Raw genomic sequence first — 17,498 nt, forward strand, 5'->3', positions numbered from 1 at the left:
GTAGCGACAACTTTGAAATACTAAACCAGAACTTCCACTTCTATCGTTGAAGGAAGTAATGTATTTCTATTGCTGTTTACAACCATCCTGAATTCATGAAGCACTTCATAAACTCATGTAAAGAAGGTCGTAAGGTGGTGGTCACATGGGGCACTAATTTAGAGCAATTATCTTAAAACACACTATTCAGAAACAGTTGCATGTATGGATTTCCCCATCAGACAAGGTCCGATACAGCAGCTGCCACAATGAACACCAATTCTCAAGTCACTCATTTGTACTACCTGCATCCCCAGACCACGTACTCTAAAGTTTTATTTCAGATAAAATGCCCACAGAAAAGACTAGATGCCGTGATTAGTAACAGCTATCCAAGCTTTTGTGACAAACTGCAAAACAACGGTGTCCTACTAGCAAAGTCTACCAACATTACAGGCGAAGCATGGAGAATCAGCAGCTTGCACAGCGGGCGGTCCAGGTGGTTGGAGGAAGGAGAGAGATGTGGCATTGCAGCAAGAGCGGTAAGAGAGAGGAGGAGAGGAATCCTGAGGAGGCAGAGATGAGAAAGAGGAGGAAGAGGAAAAAGGCAGTGAAGCACAAGAAGAATGGGATTCACTACTACAGATCAAATAGAATAATCAGAAAGTCGGTAATACACATTAATTAAACTTTATCTCCATGGCCCTGGACTGCACAAGACCTTCAGACGGAGCTAACAGAAAACCTGCATGCACAGTCCTATATTGTTTATTTATTTTTAAACAGAACAAATCTGTAAAAAATTCCTTTAGCTAGGTATATAACCCTAAATATGTGATGCACACTTTCTTTAGTAGGGCAGTGTATACAGCCAAAAGCAACCTTAAGCTTTATGGAATGTTAATAATCAGAATGAAATGAGTACTACAGATGGAATTCATATTTGAAAAGTGAAAACCCTTCATAGTAAAAACTACTTGCCTGAGACTGCATTGGGAACATAGTTGTGTAACCGCTAGTCCGTTACTTTCTAAAGGTCACTTACAGACAAATCATCATCCCAGACGTTCAGAAAATCATTTTACTATGATACAATAGGCATGTACTAAATAAAGGTCATTTCAAACTGAAGTTTCTAGTTGGGCTTCTACTTCGCCATAAAGCAAAACACATTAAAAGAACAATTGAGCTGGTATGTGGCTTTAGCGCATGTGAGAATTCTGCTCCACCATCCACAATGAACAAAGCTGTTCTCTTTTATTGCTTTTTTCAGTGCTTGAATATCTGCCTTGTAAGAGAAATTGGTTTTGCCTAATGCTGTGTCTGGTACTTCAGGTGTGGTCTGGCTAGCTTTTTATAGCATATTCTGGAGTGCTTTTAAATCATCGCCAGGCAGAAACAGATATCAAAAGCGGTAACCTTTTCTGATCCCCCCCACTTACATCCAAGTGGCATTAATGGGACATTAATAGGCTATGCAAACACAGAAAAAATGTATCCCTTTTCCGTAAGGCTTGGAGCAGCACTGCCAGGCTGCTCTGCACTTTTCCTCACCGTTCGTGTAAGGCCGTCCCACCGAAGCACTGCTCAGCCCAAGCCCGAAGCAGCTCGACTAGAGCTGACCCTGGCGGCTGCTTCGCACCGCACCCTCTCCCAGCGTCCCCGACTTCTGCCAACAGCCCCGCCACCCTGCGCTGGGCCAGCCGCCCGCTCGGCACCAGCAGCACCTAAAACTGATGGATTCACACTCCTCCTCCCTCGCCTAGTCCTACCTTGTCACACCGCACCGGGCCCCAGCCTCTGCCCGCACCACCTCCCGCCCCCCCACCCTCATCTCCCGCTCCCCTCCTCTCCCACCGCTTCCCCACGGCCGCCCCCTCTGTCCTGCCCTCCTGTCCCGCACCGCGCCTGTCCCGCACCTCTACCGTCGCGCACCCCTCCCGTCCCTAACCTCGCCCTCCCGTCCCGCACCCCTCCCGTCCCTTCCCTAACCTCACCCTCCCGTCCCGCACCCCTCCCGTCCCTTCCCTAACCTCACTCTCCTGTCCCGCACCCCTCCTGTCCCGCACCCCGTGCCCTGCACCCCTCCCCGTCCTGCCCCTCACGGCACCCCCTGTCTGTCACCGCCCCCCGTCCCCCCGCCCGGGGCCCCCCCCTCAGGCACGCCTCGCCCGCCGCCCCGCTCCCGCCCCTCGCCCCATCCCGAGGCTCCCGGTTACCTGCCACCGCCCGCTGCGTGCGTGCGTGCGTGGGTGTGTGCCCGGCCGGAGCCCACCGCCACCCCCTCCCCCCCGCACAGAGCCCCCCCCTTGTCCCCGGGCCGCGGACCCGCGGGGGGACCCCCGGGGCGGGGCGGGGCGGGGCGGGCCGCGCGCGGCGGCGCTGTGCGCAGGCGGCGGCGGGAGAGCGGCACCGGCGGCGCGCGGGGCGGCGGGGCCGGCGGCAGCGGCGGGACCGGGCCGGGCGCCCCGGGACAGAGCGGCCGCGGCGGCTTCCCGGCGCCCTGCGGCTCGCGCGGGGCCGCGGTCCCTCCCGGGCGGCGGCGGCGGCGGCAGCTCCCGAGACTTATTTATTACCGGGTTTTGCCTCCCCGTCCCGTCCCCGCGCTTCGGTTGCTTCGGCTGGGCTTTTGCTATTATTTTTGTAATCATTTCTACCCACGCCCGCCTTTTTTTTTTTTTTTTTTTTTCTCTTTTTCCTTTGCTTCTGGCAAAGCGGCGGGAGGATGGGGTTCGAGCTGGACCGCTTCAGCGGGGACGTGGATCCCGACTTCAAATGCAATCTCTGCAACAAAGTTCTGGAGGACCCGCTGACCACCCCCTGCGGCCACGTCTTCTGCGCCGGCTGCGTGCTGCCCTGGGTGGTGCAGCAGGGCAGCTGCCCCGTCAACTGCCAGCGCATCTCCACCAAGGAGCTCAACCACGTCCTGCCCCTCAAGAGCCTCATCCTCAAGCTGGACATCAAGTGCGACAACCACGCGCGGGGCTGCGAGGCGGTGGTGCCGCTGCAGCACCTGGGCGAGCACGCCGAGACCTGCGACTTCTCCCCCGCCAAGTGCCGCAACCGCGGCTGCCGCCAGGTGCTCAACCTGCGCGACGTGGAGGCGCACATGCGGGAGCGCTGCGAGGCGCGGCCCGCCGGGCTCTGCGAGCAGGGCTGCGGCCTGATGCTGACCCACGGCGAGCGGCGGGCCGGCGGGCACGGCTGCCTGCGCGCCCTGCGGGCCCACGGAGCCGCGCTGCAGGCGCGGGCGGCGGCGCTGGAGAAGGCGCTGAAGAAGGAGGCGCTGCGCGCCGGCAAGCGGGAGCAGTCGCTGCTGTCGCGACTGGCGGCGGCGCAGCTGGAGCTGCAGGTGACGGCGCTGCGGTACCAGAAGCGCTTCACGCAGTACAGCGCCCGCCTCGACGCCCTGGCCCGCGCCCGCGCCGCCTCCCCCGGCAAGGTAAGGGGGGCCCGGCGGCGGCCCTGCGCGCTGCCCGCCCGCGGGGAGGGAGGGGGGTGCCCCGGGCAGCGGGGGGGCGGCGGGGGCCGCTCGGGGGCCGCGTTCCCGCGTGGGGCTGGGGGGGCCCCGCGGGGGAGGGGGGCCCCGCCCGGCCGCGTGCGCGGGTCCGGCCCGCGGAGCCCCCCCCGCCCCCTGTGAAAGAGCTGAGCTGTGGGCTCTCATAGCCGCGACGTACCGGCTTCCATATGGATGTGTTTTCTGATGTGACCATCGCTGATATCTGGACCCCATATGGCAATTCGCACATCAGAATACCAAGGTCACAGTAGTATTATGCTTTTCTTCATTCTCTCCCCGAAGAAAACTCTAAACAGCAAAACTGGAATTTCCAGGGCTGCGAATGGTATTAAACCACCAGAAATCGACTCCCAGGAGTAACACAAAGCGGAGTGAATTGGAAGAGGCTGTTGCGACCCAATGCTTTCCAGACCCTTAGCTCACCTAGCATCCCAGAATATGGCTTCCTACAAAACACAGCCTTGAGGATTAACTATTACGGAATTCGGACACCTTGCCAGCTATTTCATGTTCTGAAGCCCTAACATCCATGTCCAAATACAAGACATCCGCTGTGCACTTGTGTTTCTTTTTTCCCAGGGTCACGCAGGGTTCTTTAAAAGCTGAGTTTAGGAGGAGAGAAATTAACTTGACTTCAGCCTTTCAGAATTAGACCGTTTATAAAATGACCAGAATCAAAAGCCAGAGCTACAACAATCCCTAAGTTTTAATTAGAATGAGGCTCCCCAGTGAGAGAAGCCAGAAAAGCCAATTATCTTTTAAATGAAGACATTCAGAGTCCTCCCTATGACCTGGAATGTGCTACCACAGACACAGCAGTATTAAACTGTTCAGAACTGTCAAACATCTGTATTCACACCTTTGGTAATGTTGAGGCTCTAAAAGCTGTGTAAAGGAAACAAAACTTCATGGTAGAGTCTCTTTTTCTCCCTCCCCCGCCTTGTTTTTTTCTTTCTCTTTAGACATCCAGAGCAGAACAACCCAGCATGTTTTGCTAACTCAAACCAGAAATAATATTGTATTGCTAAATGTACTGTTTTAACTTCTGGCAATACTAGGTGGGGTGCTGGTTAAAATCTTAGTAAAACTGTTAAAAATAAATCAGGGGTTCACATTCATGTCAAGATTCGGGACAGTTCTCCCCTGTCTCCTCCCTTTCTTACAGCCGCTGGACTTTGCAGTGGCACGCTGCAGAGCTTTCTGCTCCCACAGCTTAGCGCACAGCTGCCCCCGCTCCCTCCTGCACTGCTGACTCCGTACGGTCCTGCTGTCGGAAATCATGGCGCTGAATCTCTGCCTCCACGTCTCTGATCTGAACCTGAAAGCACACCTTTATTCTCTTGCTGCCCCTCCTTCATTTCTTTGTGGCTAGTGTGGGTAATGTCACTTTTGCATTATTTAGCTCCGTAACATCTCGCAAGGTGCTATTAGTGTGAAAGGTGCTACCTCAGATAGATGTAAATGTCCATGGTACGTAGTTTCCAGCAATACTTTTTATCAAATTTATGGATACAGCTGGCTGAGACAACTGTGCTCGTTTTCAGCCGTATTACAAAAGGCTGTTATACAATTTTCTGAAGCAGCGCCTAATCTGAAGAAAGCTGGAAGGTGTCGTGTCACCACAGACTTGTGGTCTAGCGGTCAATCAATTACATGTCTTTCACAGCATTTTGGGCAGCTTTCCAATACTAACAGCTTTAGTCTGCCCAGCTCCCAAAGAAGTACAATCAGGAAACTTGCATCTTTGTGCACTAGAGTTTTTTTAAAAGACCCATGGTAATCACCTAGTGCAGGGGATGCTTTACCAATTTTGGGCTATGGCATGCTTCCAGGTTTTTACTCTGGGGTTATTTTCTCAGAGACGCTAGCGTAGCCTGTGCAGTGCACGATGCAGATTGTAACACTCAGCAGGGCATGCATACTTGCCTAAGGGTTAGGTCCCTGAACACATGGATTATGTGCACGATAATGTGGAATAACTGATTTCAATTTCAGAAGCAATTGCGTATTCAAAGCATGCAGCGCCTTTGCTATAGTTATTTAATTATGATCATTATTCATATTTCATGTATTTTTTATAAGATGCAATTGTTTGGTCTGTGTTAAAACACAAGCAGGCCTGGCACTAACAAACCGGGTTCATAGGTTAGATGTGGCAATTGCAAAACTTACAGTAAGATGTTCTGACTCCTCAGTAGATGAAGAAGAAGGATCTTCTGATGGATCTCCCTGCCTGATGGTTGCTTGTTGCTACAGATGTAGGACCAATCTAGAATAAATCAGATGACGTATCCTCTAGTCAAAAGAGAAGAAATGCCCACGTACAGTTCTGTTTAAATGCTTAGTTAAAGGAGAGGTACAATGTTGAGGGACATTAGGCCATTCATGAAGGACTCAAATCTGTGGTCTTTTGGCAGGGTCAGGCTTTTTCAGCAGCTGTGGAGACCCAGGTCTGGGTTTGCCTTAGCATAGACTTCCTTTGTGATACTGCGTGAATAGCACAGCTTTCCTGCACTTCAATCTCCCAGTTCTGAAGTGAATTTTATAACACTGCCATAACTATCTTTAGAGAAGACATACACAAGATACATATTTTACACACACACTCATCTGTAAATGTCTCACCATTTAGTAAGTCCCTTAAAGAGATAGATGTGCCTTAAGTGACTCCAGTTGTGTTTTCCATGTGTATTCCCTGCCACTGAGGGAGCATTTTAATTTTACTGTGTATTTACTGGATGTCTGATCTGTGCTCATTCCAAAAGGCAAATCTGAAGGTTTATTTGGAAAACAACTATTCCTTGGTGGGAAGAGGTGAGGCTTATTGTGGACAAGCTTGAAGAGGGAGTGGTAGGGAAGATGGTGTGTCTTACTCAAAATTAGTATTTCCTTTGATCAGACATGTCAGTCCTGAAACATCGAAGCCTAAATAATCAAGAAAAACCTCATACTGTTCAAGTAGTGCTTAATTCTTGCTGAAACGTACCACTGTTCACAGCTATTGATAAGCGGATCTGGTCATTCCTTTGTGTACACAGCCATCAAAGTCCTTTGGGAAGAACTGAGCGGTGAGAATCGGCAGCAGCCCGCAGCGGGTGCCCTTCTGCTGTCCTGACGACTGAAGGCATGGGCGGGCTTTCAGTAAATGCACGAGACATACAGGAACCAGTTGATGATCTGGTATTTAGGACCTCAAGTTTAATACCTCTTTGGAGGCGGTAACACAAGTTTTAATTCTATAAAATCCAGATGAAGTCCTTTAAAACAAGATGATATTTTTTTCTCAGACCGTCCCCAAGCAGGATCCACTGGGCTGGTCCTGGCAGCCCTCTCACTCGTAAACGAGGAGCTGAAGTGCCTCCTGTAATGAAGACAGACCTACGTAGCCACAGCACTACCAAAGAAATTAGAGTCTTCCAATATCTAAAGGGAAAGGCAGTCTATTAGCTCCACATTACTCAGCTGGGAAGTACAGTAATTTCAAGAATTACGTTTAAGAGTTCTGTTCAGCTGTGGGAATACAACATGCCAGGAACCATCAGGTCTGCTGCCGAACCAGATGACGGGGCAGAGCTGGATGCTGGCCACCGCATTTCCAGTTACCTCACTGTTTAATGATTGTTTCGCTGGAACGTGAGACATGTTTGAGGGGAAGAGAAAGGCAGAGCCCTGGAAAAATCATTTGCATTGTGGCTTCCTCATGAAGCGAAGAAGATTGTTAAAGAAATTAAGGTTTGAGATGTGAATCTGCAGAAGTAGCCAAGTGTTAAGGCAAGGCACTGGTGCCGGGGCGGTTCAGCACAGGTGGGAGGATTAGCGCTCTGCAGTGGCATGTGGGTTGTGCTCTGTAACATGACTCTGCTGCCGCAGAGGAGATGGAGACAGGGTACAAATCCATCAGAACTGGCTGGAAAGCTTCTTCAAAACCCCCGTGGACAGTTTTCAGGGGTACCTACAGAAACTGCATTGAGGTTTTTTTCACCCCACAACTTTTGACTCATTCAAACCCACCCGCTGCAATACTTGTTCTGCTGAGTATAAAAGCATCAAATCGTAGCCACATAAGGAGGCTTTAATGAAAACATTCAACTTTAATTAGTGAAAGTGTCTTGAGAGCAATGTCGTAATTGTTTCTTGATTGTTCTAATTGATTTGCCTTCTTAAAAAGGCATAACGGGGGAAGTAAACAGTGGCGCTAGCATGTCCTTGTCTTTCAAATCCCGAGTCATCAGTCCCTGAAAGTGGTCTCACAGGACGGGAAATATGTTCTTTGAAATCCTGCATGAGGTCTGGGTCTGAAGACTTGCAGGGAAATAGTCTTTACTTCATTTATCAATCCTCTTCTGGGTACCTGATGCTTGCTGATGCTGGGTGTAGTCAACCTCAAGATCAGTCAGAGCTTATTCATGTTTCTCTGTATCAAGACCAAGTCTATTTATTATTTGACCTGCAGGAAAGACAACGATTGCAAACTGACATGAAAACTGTAAACCAAATTTTCAGGTGGAGTACATTGGTGCAGCTCCCCTGCGGCAGTGGAGATCTGAGCATGCGGTCAGTGGAGCTCTGCCAATTTACGCTGGCAGGGAATTGGGTTTTGTTATCATCCCCCAATCTGTAGGAGTAATTCAGTAATCCAGGATTACTTTGACATTTTTTATGAGTTTAATAGACATTAATATTTGATTGACAACTTCAAATTGACATGTTGGAAGAAAAATGCACAAACAGAAACCAGCTGCCCTGAATTATAATGTAACTGTTGTAATTTTTGTCATTAATTGGTTATGAAAACCAGACTTGTAAGACAACTTCCTCAAATTTTGGTGTTCGTAACTTTTTCACTCTGTACTTGAAACAAAGGAAAAGATCTTGGAGGTAGCAAGGTTCCTATATATCTGTAGATGCACAACATACCGACCCTATTCTGATTTCTAAACCAAAAAATAGTTATTCACATGGGTTCTGTGGCTGCTGTGGTCTGTTGTGTAGTATTGTAGCATTGTGCTGTTAACAACAGCCACTTGATTGAGACCGAAGTTAGTACATTGCGAGGATTCAGTAGTCTTCAACGGTACATGCACTTAGATTTTGTCTTAATGAAAGTTAGTGGACATAAGTAGCATCACTGTGTCGTGAAGGACATTTCACATGAGCTTGTATCTGTAGTTAGGAGCAAGCTGGGGCAAGAGGACAGGGCAATAGATCATGTTTACACAGCCCCCTAAATACTACGGGTCCATCCAGTCTATTTTTGTTACACATTTTTTGTCAAATCAGAGAACTGTTCGCTGCAGGATGTCATATTTTAGGGAATTAACATAATGATTTTCAACGATGGAAGATTTCTGTTTTGCTAGTGTTAAAATTCCAAAGAAAAAATTTATTCATGGCAGGCGCTGTGAATAGCAATTGGCATCCCAGGCCTTTCGCAGAATTTGTAGCAGTTTTGTTTAATGCTGTTTTCTAAAACCGACGAGGGAATTTCTGTTGTATAACTCCTTCTATTTGATACTGTTTAAAACAAGGTCCTGTAGCTAGCACTCGAGAGAAACAACATAAAAATGCAGTCCTAAGATTCAGTCACCCTCAAGTACTGGGAAAGTCAAGAATTTGACTACTGGAAACATGGAGTATTTTACATAACACATCACATATGACTGGGTCAAGTAGTTGCAGGAACCAGTATTACACATAAATATCTTCTGTTGCTGTTAAGTGTCTCACTGTAGATCTCAATAAAAAATATGCATAAATCTTGCAGGGTGGGTTTCGCAGAGAAGTGCTGCTGGAGAACCATGGGGTGGCTGGAGTGTGGCGGCTGGGAGCTGCTGACTTTGCTCCTACAAGGTTGTTCTAAACATTTCTCTCTAAACTACACAGGGTGGGGAAAGATAAGAAATCAACCCAACAGCCCCGGGTAGAAGTATTACCTTCCCTCCTTACCAATACATGCAAATGTTTTGAACATGTTTATCTGTTCTTTGTAGGGTGAAGAAACGAAAGCACTGACTCTCATCCTTCATCGTGACTCTGGCTCTCTTGGATTTAATATTATTGGTGGCCGACCATGCGTGGTATGTTAATTGTTAAAATATGTTTGCCCTTTCCAGTTGGGAAAAGCATGTAGGTCAACACTCGGAGGAAGAATGCTGCTGACAAGCATTTGGTTCTCTTGGGATTCTTTCAGAGCAAATCTTATAGCCCGATTTGCATTGGATGTCTATTAACTACACTGTTTTTTCCTTCACAACACATTTATTCTTGCATATTGTCACAGCTAGCAACACTAATACTGTGCAGCGTCACTCCCAAAATGGTGAAACCTACCGTATCTCTTTCTCCGACCACACTGCTTTGAAGATGTTGTATGAGTTCAGGGCGCACAGCTTTAGGCCCTTTACAGTTCATTAAGAAAACATTATTTACTCTCCTTTCCACCAGAGATTAAGCAACCCTCTGTGCAGGTGAAGGGATGTAACTTAAACAACCTACTTTGAATTCTATGATTTCAGCAGATGTTTCCTGCACCGTACACACACTAATGTATTCTTTCTGGATGGTTGTTGGCTGGAGCTGCTGCATGTGACTTTAATTAGATCAAGGAGTGGATTATACCTTGTCCTAGTAATTTAGAAAGTATTCAGAACTACTTTTTGGCCGCTCTGAAATCTGACATTAATCACAATTTATTCCTATTAAATTCACTTGAAAGTTTTTCTTTCTTCATAGTTAGTTTTTCAATTTTCTGAGACACTGTTCTGCACTGGTAGAAGCTGGTGACACAACACACAGGAATATGAAAACACCTTGTTAGGTACAAGTTATTTTTCATGGTTTTATTTTTAAGCCTCCAGAGGAAGAGCTGTGCAATTAACAATAAAAATTCACTGTTGTCTTACGTTTGATGTGCAAGCAGGCTGCAGTCTCACTGGATTTTACATTAAGGATAATTATAATGACAATTACTACTGAGCTGGCCTAAGTCAGAGAAAATATATGATCGTGCAACTAATGTATGTAATGGAAGTCCATTCCTGGCTGTTTAATTTTTATAAATGGGAATATCAGATGTTCTCATTAGCACAAAGTAATTCCATATTAAGATATCTGTAAGAATATTTCTTTCAAATTACGTGCACTGTTGTGGCATGGACAGGTTTTTGGCTGAGGGCAAATTAGAGTTAGTTCAAGGTACAATAATGTTTTTTTCTTTTCATCCTCTAAAGGACAATCAAGATAGTTCATCTAGTGAAGGAATTTTTGTATCGAAAATAGTTGACACGGGGCCTGCTGCTAAGGAAGGAGGGTTACAAATTCATGACAGGATTATTGAGGTATGTGAATACACTATCTTTTAATACTGCGTGTTCCATCTCAGGTCTTCAAATGGCATGATATTTAGGAGAAGTGTACCGCGGCAAACGCTGTCTAGAAGACATGTCTATTAAAATATGCTTGACTTGGTTCAGTGCTGACCTTCATGGCTTTAGGTATAGTTCTTACCTAAATATAGAAACCAGATTATGGATGGTATGTGCATGTCCTGACTTTCTGAGGAGCCAGCATCTATTTGGTATGCCGTAGATATTTCTTCTTCAAGCTATTGGAAACTTGAAAGTTATTTAGTTAAAACCATATGTGAAATACCTGTGGTGTAAACCATGATTTTATTTTCCTTGGTATGTAAGACCAAGTTTTGAACAGTTTGAAAAAATTCTGCTCTGCAATTTCTGTATGGTTTATTATAAACCTAAGTCACTCCCTTAATGTTGTTTGTAAGTTCTTGTATTACTCAGATTGCAGTCTGAATTTCTTCTCATTTTGCCAAAGTCTTGACCTCAATAAAAAGTCCTTCCTGTGAAGGAGATGGTTGCTTAAAATGTTTCTCGCAATTTGCAGTGAGCAGATTTCTTTTTGGGGGGAAGAGAAGGAGAAAAAGATTAGTTTTCATGAAACAAAATGCAGCTGATTGTGAGTCAGTTCCCATTGTTTAGAATTTTACAGTTAAGAAAAAGTATTCTTCACTGTCTTATTTTTGTAAGCTGGAGCAACTTTGAGAGTCTATTGTTCAAAAAGATAAGTGCGGTGTTTGTTGCCAAGGATATCATGGAACAGCCAGTTTCTCTAAGTAATGGAATTCCATTGCTCTTATGTTTTGCAAATGAGCAATAAACAGCTGTTAAGGATTTTCTGTTGGCAGGGGACAATGTGTATTTGCTATTTTCTGTACTGTTATGGTAAATTGTATTCACAATTTAGTAAGGATATAAAATATTAATTAAGTTTCTTCATATGAGAAAGAATGGAGCCACAGTAGCAGAACTATAAAAAGATAAGAGGCTGAGCTGTGAAATGATCTAGAGTTGCTTAAGCTATATATATGATGTAACGTAATTGCAAAAAGGTCTGGACAATTTTTTGAGAACTATGCAATTTTGTTTGAACTGAAAATTTTCCCATAAGCTTGTACTTCCCCAAAGCATATTTGAAAAGCTGACATCCGTTTCTGAAGTAGTATGTAGCCACATAAACCAAACAACTGTATGAAAACCAAAACTTAGGAAAATGAAGTACTCGTTAGGAAATGTCCTTGTGTCTCCATGCAAGCCTGGTTCAGGCTCCTCGAGTGTAAGCACTGGATCTTCGCCTGCAATTGCAGTCACGTGGCATTTGTCTGTACAAGTCACCCTCGCTCACGGCACAGGGGACAAGGACAGCTAACCTCCATGGGCTCTGCAGCATCTGCTGTCTTACAAGGGACCTCCTTCCTTACTGCTTTTTTTTTCCTCCTCCTTTCACTTTCGTGTGCTCCCTCCTTGCTACTTCATTTCTCCACCAGTTTAGCAGTTGGCAAGGTTAGCGCAGGCCAGGCTGAACAGCTAAACGCTGTTATGCTGGATGCACAAGGAACCTGAGAAGAACCCGGCGGAGGACAAGCTGGCTGAGCTTTCCTGCTGTGCTTCTTGGCTGTGTCCCCTCCCTGTGTGAAGTCATGCCTATGGGAGCAGCGTTTGTGCAGGGTCTTTTCCACAGTTCAAGTTACATTTTCACACAAGAGACAACCCTGGAATAAAGACATTAACGCCATTTGTTGTATTTATAATGCACCAAGGGTAGCAGGAACCCATGTGTTGACAACTCTTGTTGTGCTGACCACAAACTCATATTCACTCTTCTCACCTCTAAATATATACAAAATGCTGATGAAAATTTAGCACGTTGTTTCCCCAGAGTTGTCTTTGGGCGCCTCCACATCAGCATCTGAGTTTGCATTAGGAGTGTCCTGTTGAAGCGAGTTTCTGAATGGTGCCCAGCTGATGCGGTTTGATTCCCACTGTGGAGTAGTCTCCGAGTGTGCTAACTGGATTTTATTTTTTTGGGGGGGTTAAAATGAATTCATTTAATGCACCCCAGACACTACAGGAATCCATCCACTGAACTAGAGTCGAATATTCTAATACAGAGCCTCAAAATACATGTAGTGTGGACATTACCTCCTGAAAGCAAATGTCTCATTCTGCATTCTGTGCAATTTATATTTAGTGTGCTGTATCTAACCCTAGTCTGAGTTGAGGGAAAAATGGGATACCTCCTGTATCAAGGCATCTAAATGAGCTTTATCATACTAATACCCAGTTGTCTTAGATAATTGAAATATCCTGTAAATTATCTAGATAAAAATTAGGAAATGTTTAGTGATAATGTCCTTCTGAGAGGCAAATTTTTTTATAAGCTTCACACTGCCAAAGTTGTGATTTGGTAGTTTGGCTGAAAAATCATTTACAGACTTAGCTATAAGTGGCAGGACACAGCTGGAACTTGGAGTAGAGAATAGGGCATCCTAGTGGGCCACGTTTGCCTTCAAAAGTGTGAGAGATGGTAAGTTAACTATCTAGAACTGTATTTAGCTGTCTAGAACTCTGACTTGTTCATTCAGTATTAAGGTTTTATGTATCACCAGCGTGATTTTAAATAGACTCTTTCACAAAGAACTCTTTATTCCAATATAAACTGCTGAGCATAAATCTCCAAAATTAATTCTAGCATCCATCACAGAGAATTTACAATGAAATAAAACATGAATTATTTGATTTCCTTTTGGAAAATGGTCCTTTGCTTGGATCTTCAGGTGGATGCATTCTGAAGCACACATAAGAGTGTAATTTCTCATTTTCAGAACTGTCACATTTCTAATTACTCAGCAGGGATTAGGCAGTGTGAGATACAGATACATACGTAATACTGTTTATAGCTGATAGCAAGTGCATTATTGTATTGACATTTGCTTGCAAGTTCTATCCCCTGACAAACTGATACGGACATAAACTTTGAATTATGTCAGAGATAATTTTTAAACATATTTTCCAAATGTAATTTGGACTTTGAATTCCTGTTCTATATGTTAAATGCAAAGTAGTTAGGTTTAAGAATTGTCTTGAATTTTCTGTAAAACCAGTTTTTTGGCCCTTTGTATATCATTGACATAAGTAATGCCACTGTAAAGTACATGTTTCCACTGCTAAATGACATCCATCAAGATGAATGTTGCATGGTCTGTGCTACTCAGTCTCAAAGCAGCGTGTAACAGAAATACAGAGAAATACCCTTTTTCCCTTGTGTTTTGTTTTACAGAATCTGTTAAATAAGAATGATATTTAGTGCTTACATAGGACTGTGAAGATCGTGTTGTGGCTATTAATTGCTTAATAATTTCCCCTCACTGTTTAATAATATTATCCTTACTTGGCAAACGCGTAATCTGAGGTATACAGGGAAATAACTTCTACAAGTTCTTGTCAGATTAGGTTTGAGGACTTGCATCGTGGTCTATTTGTAACTGCTGTTTGTAAACCAATGCTTCTTACTTACATCTGGTGCCAGATCTTTCACAATTACTTAGAAGTAAGGAAGTAGTGATACTATGAGATTTTTTCTGGTTTGACTACATGTTTTTCATGCAGTTCTGTACTTACACATTCAAAGCAAACAGCTGATTTAATGCAATATTAGTGATTTACTGAATTATTGTTAAGATGTTTCATAGCAAATTGCCATGTTAAAAACATGCTGAAACTATTGATTTTTATGCAAAGGAATTACTGTGTTCATAGATTTTATTTTTGTCGGGGTAACAAAATGGTCCTAATTTCCTCTCTTAACAGAAGTTGGTTCAAGTCCCAGCCATGAATGCCTCCTCTACGCAGCTGCCTGGCATTTCTTAAGACAAAATTAGATTTTCAGAGTTTTTATTTTTAAGCACATCAGCTCTGAAAGATTATAAATTAAATACGGCATTCTCTTCTCACTAACTAGTAAACTTGTTTGTTTAGCTTTGGGACTGCTTAGAAAGAAGGAGGCTTTTGGAACACTGACTGCTTGCCACCTTAAAAAGTTTTAAGCACAATTAGAGTACTGTTGAGGTAGTATAAACTGTCACAGCTCCACTGAAACCTTGAGGATTTATGCCACCTGGGACTTGCCCGGTGTTTCATGCTGCTCACAGGAAGGATCATTAGTTTAGGAGTTGAGAACACGTCTTAGTGCATTTGATTGATTTTCCCCAAAGCACACTCATGTGCTACAAATTATAGACTGCTTTTCTATTACGTAGATTTCTTCACAGATTACATGTAGGAACAATGAAGCTTTTTAGCAAATCTTCTACTGTATATGTACAAACAAAATCTGCGATTTGCTGCGGGTTCCCTGTTCACCTTGTGGTAAGTTTTGGCAGAGCCATTTTCTGCTCACATGAGGTGGCTAGGTGGCTTTCAGCAAAATTAATTTGGTCGCTGTGTTAACAGCATAGCCTCTGAAAAGCCAAATCAGCACAGAGCAAGTACATCAGCCACGGAGGAAGGGCAAGGAAGGATGCTGTGGCAGGCTCATGGTGTACCTTTTCCTGTCAGTGACACATACGTGCTAAGAAAGATCTGCTGCTGAGGCAAGGACGGCTTTAAAATTGAGTGAATGAATAAATGAAGAAACATTTTATGTGGTCTGCTGGTGCGTGATGGGGTCTAGTTTTTCCACAAGACTGAGTCTCTGGGCTGAAAGGGCTCAGTGTATTGCCAGTCCGGCTTTCTTGTCAGTATGCCGTTGTCCCTACCCCGTGTGCCCTGTTCACTTATCACCACTCACAGACAGCTCACAGGAAACTTCCACAAATAATCAGCAAATAAAATTATTAACTGAACATGGCCTTCAATTTCTAATTTGCTAGTGAGCGCTTTTCAAAATCATGCCAGCTTTAGTAGGATAAACCTAAGGCTATAGCTACTTGCAGGAAACTTACTGCAGGCAGTATAGGTTAAACAGAACTTTTTCGTTGTCATGAATGGAAGAGTTCAGCTCTGCAAACAAGATTTACTGTGCAGCTACATACAGTTAGGAATTAATTTTCTAGAAGAAAACATTTTCAGACAGTGACTTCAAATTGGCTGTTCAAGTTCCTGCCAGGACACGCAAGCACATTAGAGTATTTGTGGAGAGTGAACACAACGGGGCAGTGAATGCAGCTATAGCAGAGTCAGCTTTTTCTTTTTTTAAGAGTTTATACTCCCAGAAAGCTTTCCAAGCCCTTTGTCCATATCTGTTAATGGTGTCTTACAAAGCAGCATCGTGCCTATGCTAAAACATAGATTGTGCAGCTTGGTCAAGAGGGAATAATAACAACTTTAAGAGGAAAACATAAATGAAAACAGGCAGCCTTGGTTATCACTGCATATTTTCCTCTCATAAATTTATTTGCCTGATTTCATACCAGCACTGCAGTCAGAGCTGTGGCGGGGAGGTGAGGAAGCAAAGGGATAAGCCAGACAGTGAAAAGAAGGAACCAGAGAGGTGCAACAGGATTTTTTACACTAAATACTGCACTACTGCCCTTCCCACAAACAACAAAGACAAAGAAATGGGATGGGATGAAAACGTAAGTGTTGCTAACAAAGCAAGCAACGTTGTTCCTAATGCTGTGGACCTACGGTCTCTGCCTCTGCAGTGGTAAGTAGGCTGCAGAGCTCAAGTTCTAAGCACATTTCATGCTGCAACTTTTGACAAGGTCCTGCGTGAGTGCCCCTCAAACTCCTGCTCCACCTTATTCTTTCTTCTTCTTAATAGAAGTCCCCAGCATGTTGACCCTAAGCATAATGTGGGCATTTTGAACCTGCGGAAGCTTATGATATTGCTCTCATGGGCATGTTGAATGAAAAAGAGGTAATTAAATTATCCAAAAAAGCTTTCTAAACTCAGGAATGGATCCCTTATGTGTAACACTTCTTAAATTAATGGGATTATAGTCCCGAGTCCCTTTTCCCCCTGCGTACAGTCCTCTACCCTGCACCTCCCTCTGCTCTTGCTTTCCTTGTTAACACAGCCTGCTTGAAAACAACCCAGTATCTGTCTTTAGCTAATGTGAAACCTGTCCTAGAAAACCTTTAGTGCTCTTGAGATGGGGGCCATGACAACTCTGCACAAATCAGAGAAAATAATTGCCACTACTGGAATTTGGAGGAGTACCATTTTTCTTGAAAGGTGCTGCAGTTACATTTGTGAAGGAGCCACCTCTTTCCAGTGCAAATCTTGAGCTCAACCCAGAAGACAAGTGCTGTTGGAGCATCCGAGGCATGCCGGACATCACTCAGGGACCCTTCGTGCAGCTCTGCCCTGCTCACACTGAGGTTGGGGAGGGAAACAGCTTAATTGTAGGATTTTGTCCTTGATCCCCTGCACATACATGCGGAGTGGCTGCAGCCTTTCCAGTTTTACGCAAACTACTCATAAGTTAATTGGACACGGGGGATACACCTAGAGCCCGTTGTTGGAATTGGTCTCATTCAGAGACTTCCAGCAGTGGCTCTTCTCTGAGCCCCAGGAGACCACAGCGGTGCCTACCTGCGGGTGGCTCCCGGAGCTGCTGGGCTTTCTACAACACTTGTTTCACCTGCAGCTTTGCTGCTGTACTTTGGCACTTCCTCAGCACTTTCTCCTGGCAGCCCCA

The 17,498-nt window shown here is 45.0% G+C and overlaps 1 protein-coding gene and 1 long non-coding RNA gene across 6 annotated transcripts in view; one reads left to right on the forward strand and one right to left on the reverse strand.

Moving 5' to 3' along the window:
- LOC114011180 (uncharacterized) overlaps positions 1 to 2,279 on the reverse strand; it is a 209,866-nt gene extending 207,587 nt beyond the window's left edge. For 4 of the 5 annotated variants that reach the window (XR_008747501.1, XR_008747498.1, XR_008747499.1 and 1 more), the window contains exon 1: positions 1,534 to 1,757. This is a non-coding gene — a long non-coding RNA (uncharacterized LOC114011180). Of the gene's footprint in view, positions 1 to 1,533; positions 1,758 to 2,198 lie in introns of those variants that run through there. The other variant, XR_008747500.1, reaches the window with a different exon arrangement.
- Positions 2,280 to 2,391: 112 nt separating this feature from the next.
- Positions 2,392 to 17,498, forward strand: part of PDZRN3 (PDZ domain containing ring finger 3) — a 147,499-nt gene continuing 132,392 nt past the window's right edge. The window contains exons 1-3 of the mRNA XM_055805898.1: positions 2,392 to 3,421; positions 9,490 to 9,576; positions 10,729 to 10,836. Coding sequence (XP_055661873.1) covers positions 2,705 to 3,421; positions 9,490 to 9,576; positions 10,729 to 10,836 — 912 coding nt within the window. The 5' untranslated portion in view covers positions 2,392 to 2,704. The remainder of the gene's footprint in view (positions 3,422 to 9,489; positions 9,577 to 10,728; positions 10,837 to 17,498) is intronic.

This window comes from Falco peregrinus, chromosome 5 (assembly GCF_023634155.1).
Source record: "Falco peregrinus isolate bFalPer1 chromosome 5, bFalPer1.pri, whole genome shotgun sequence".
NCBI lineage: Eukaryota > Metazoa > Chordata > Aves > Falconiformes > Falconidae > Falco > Falco peregrinus.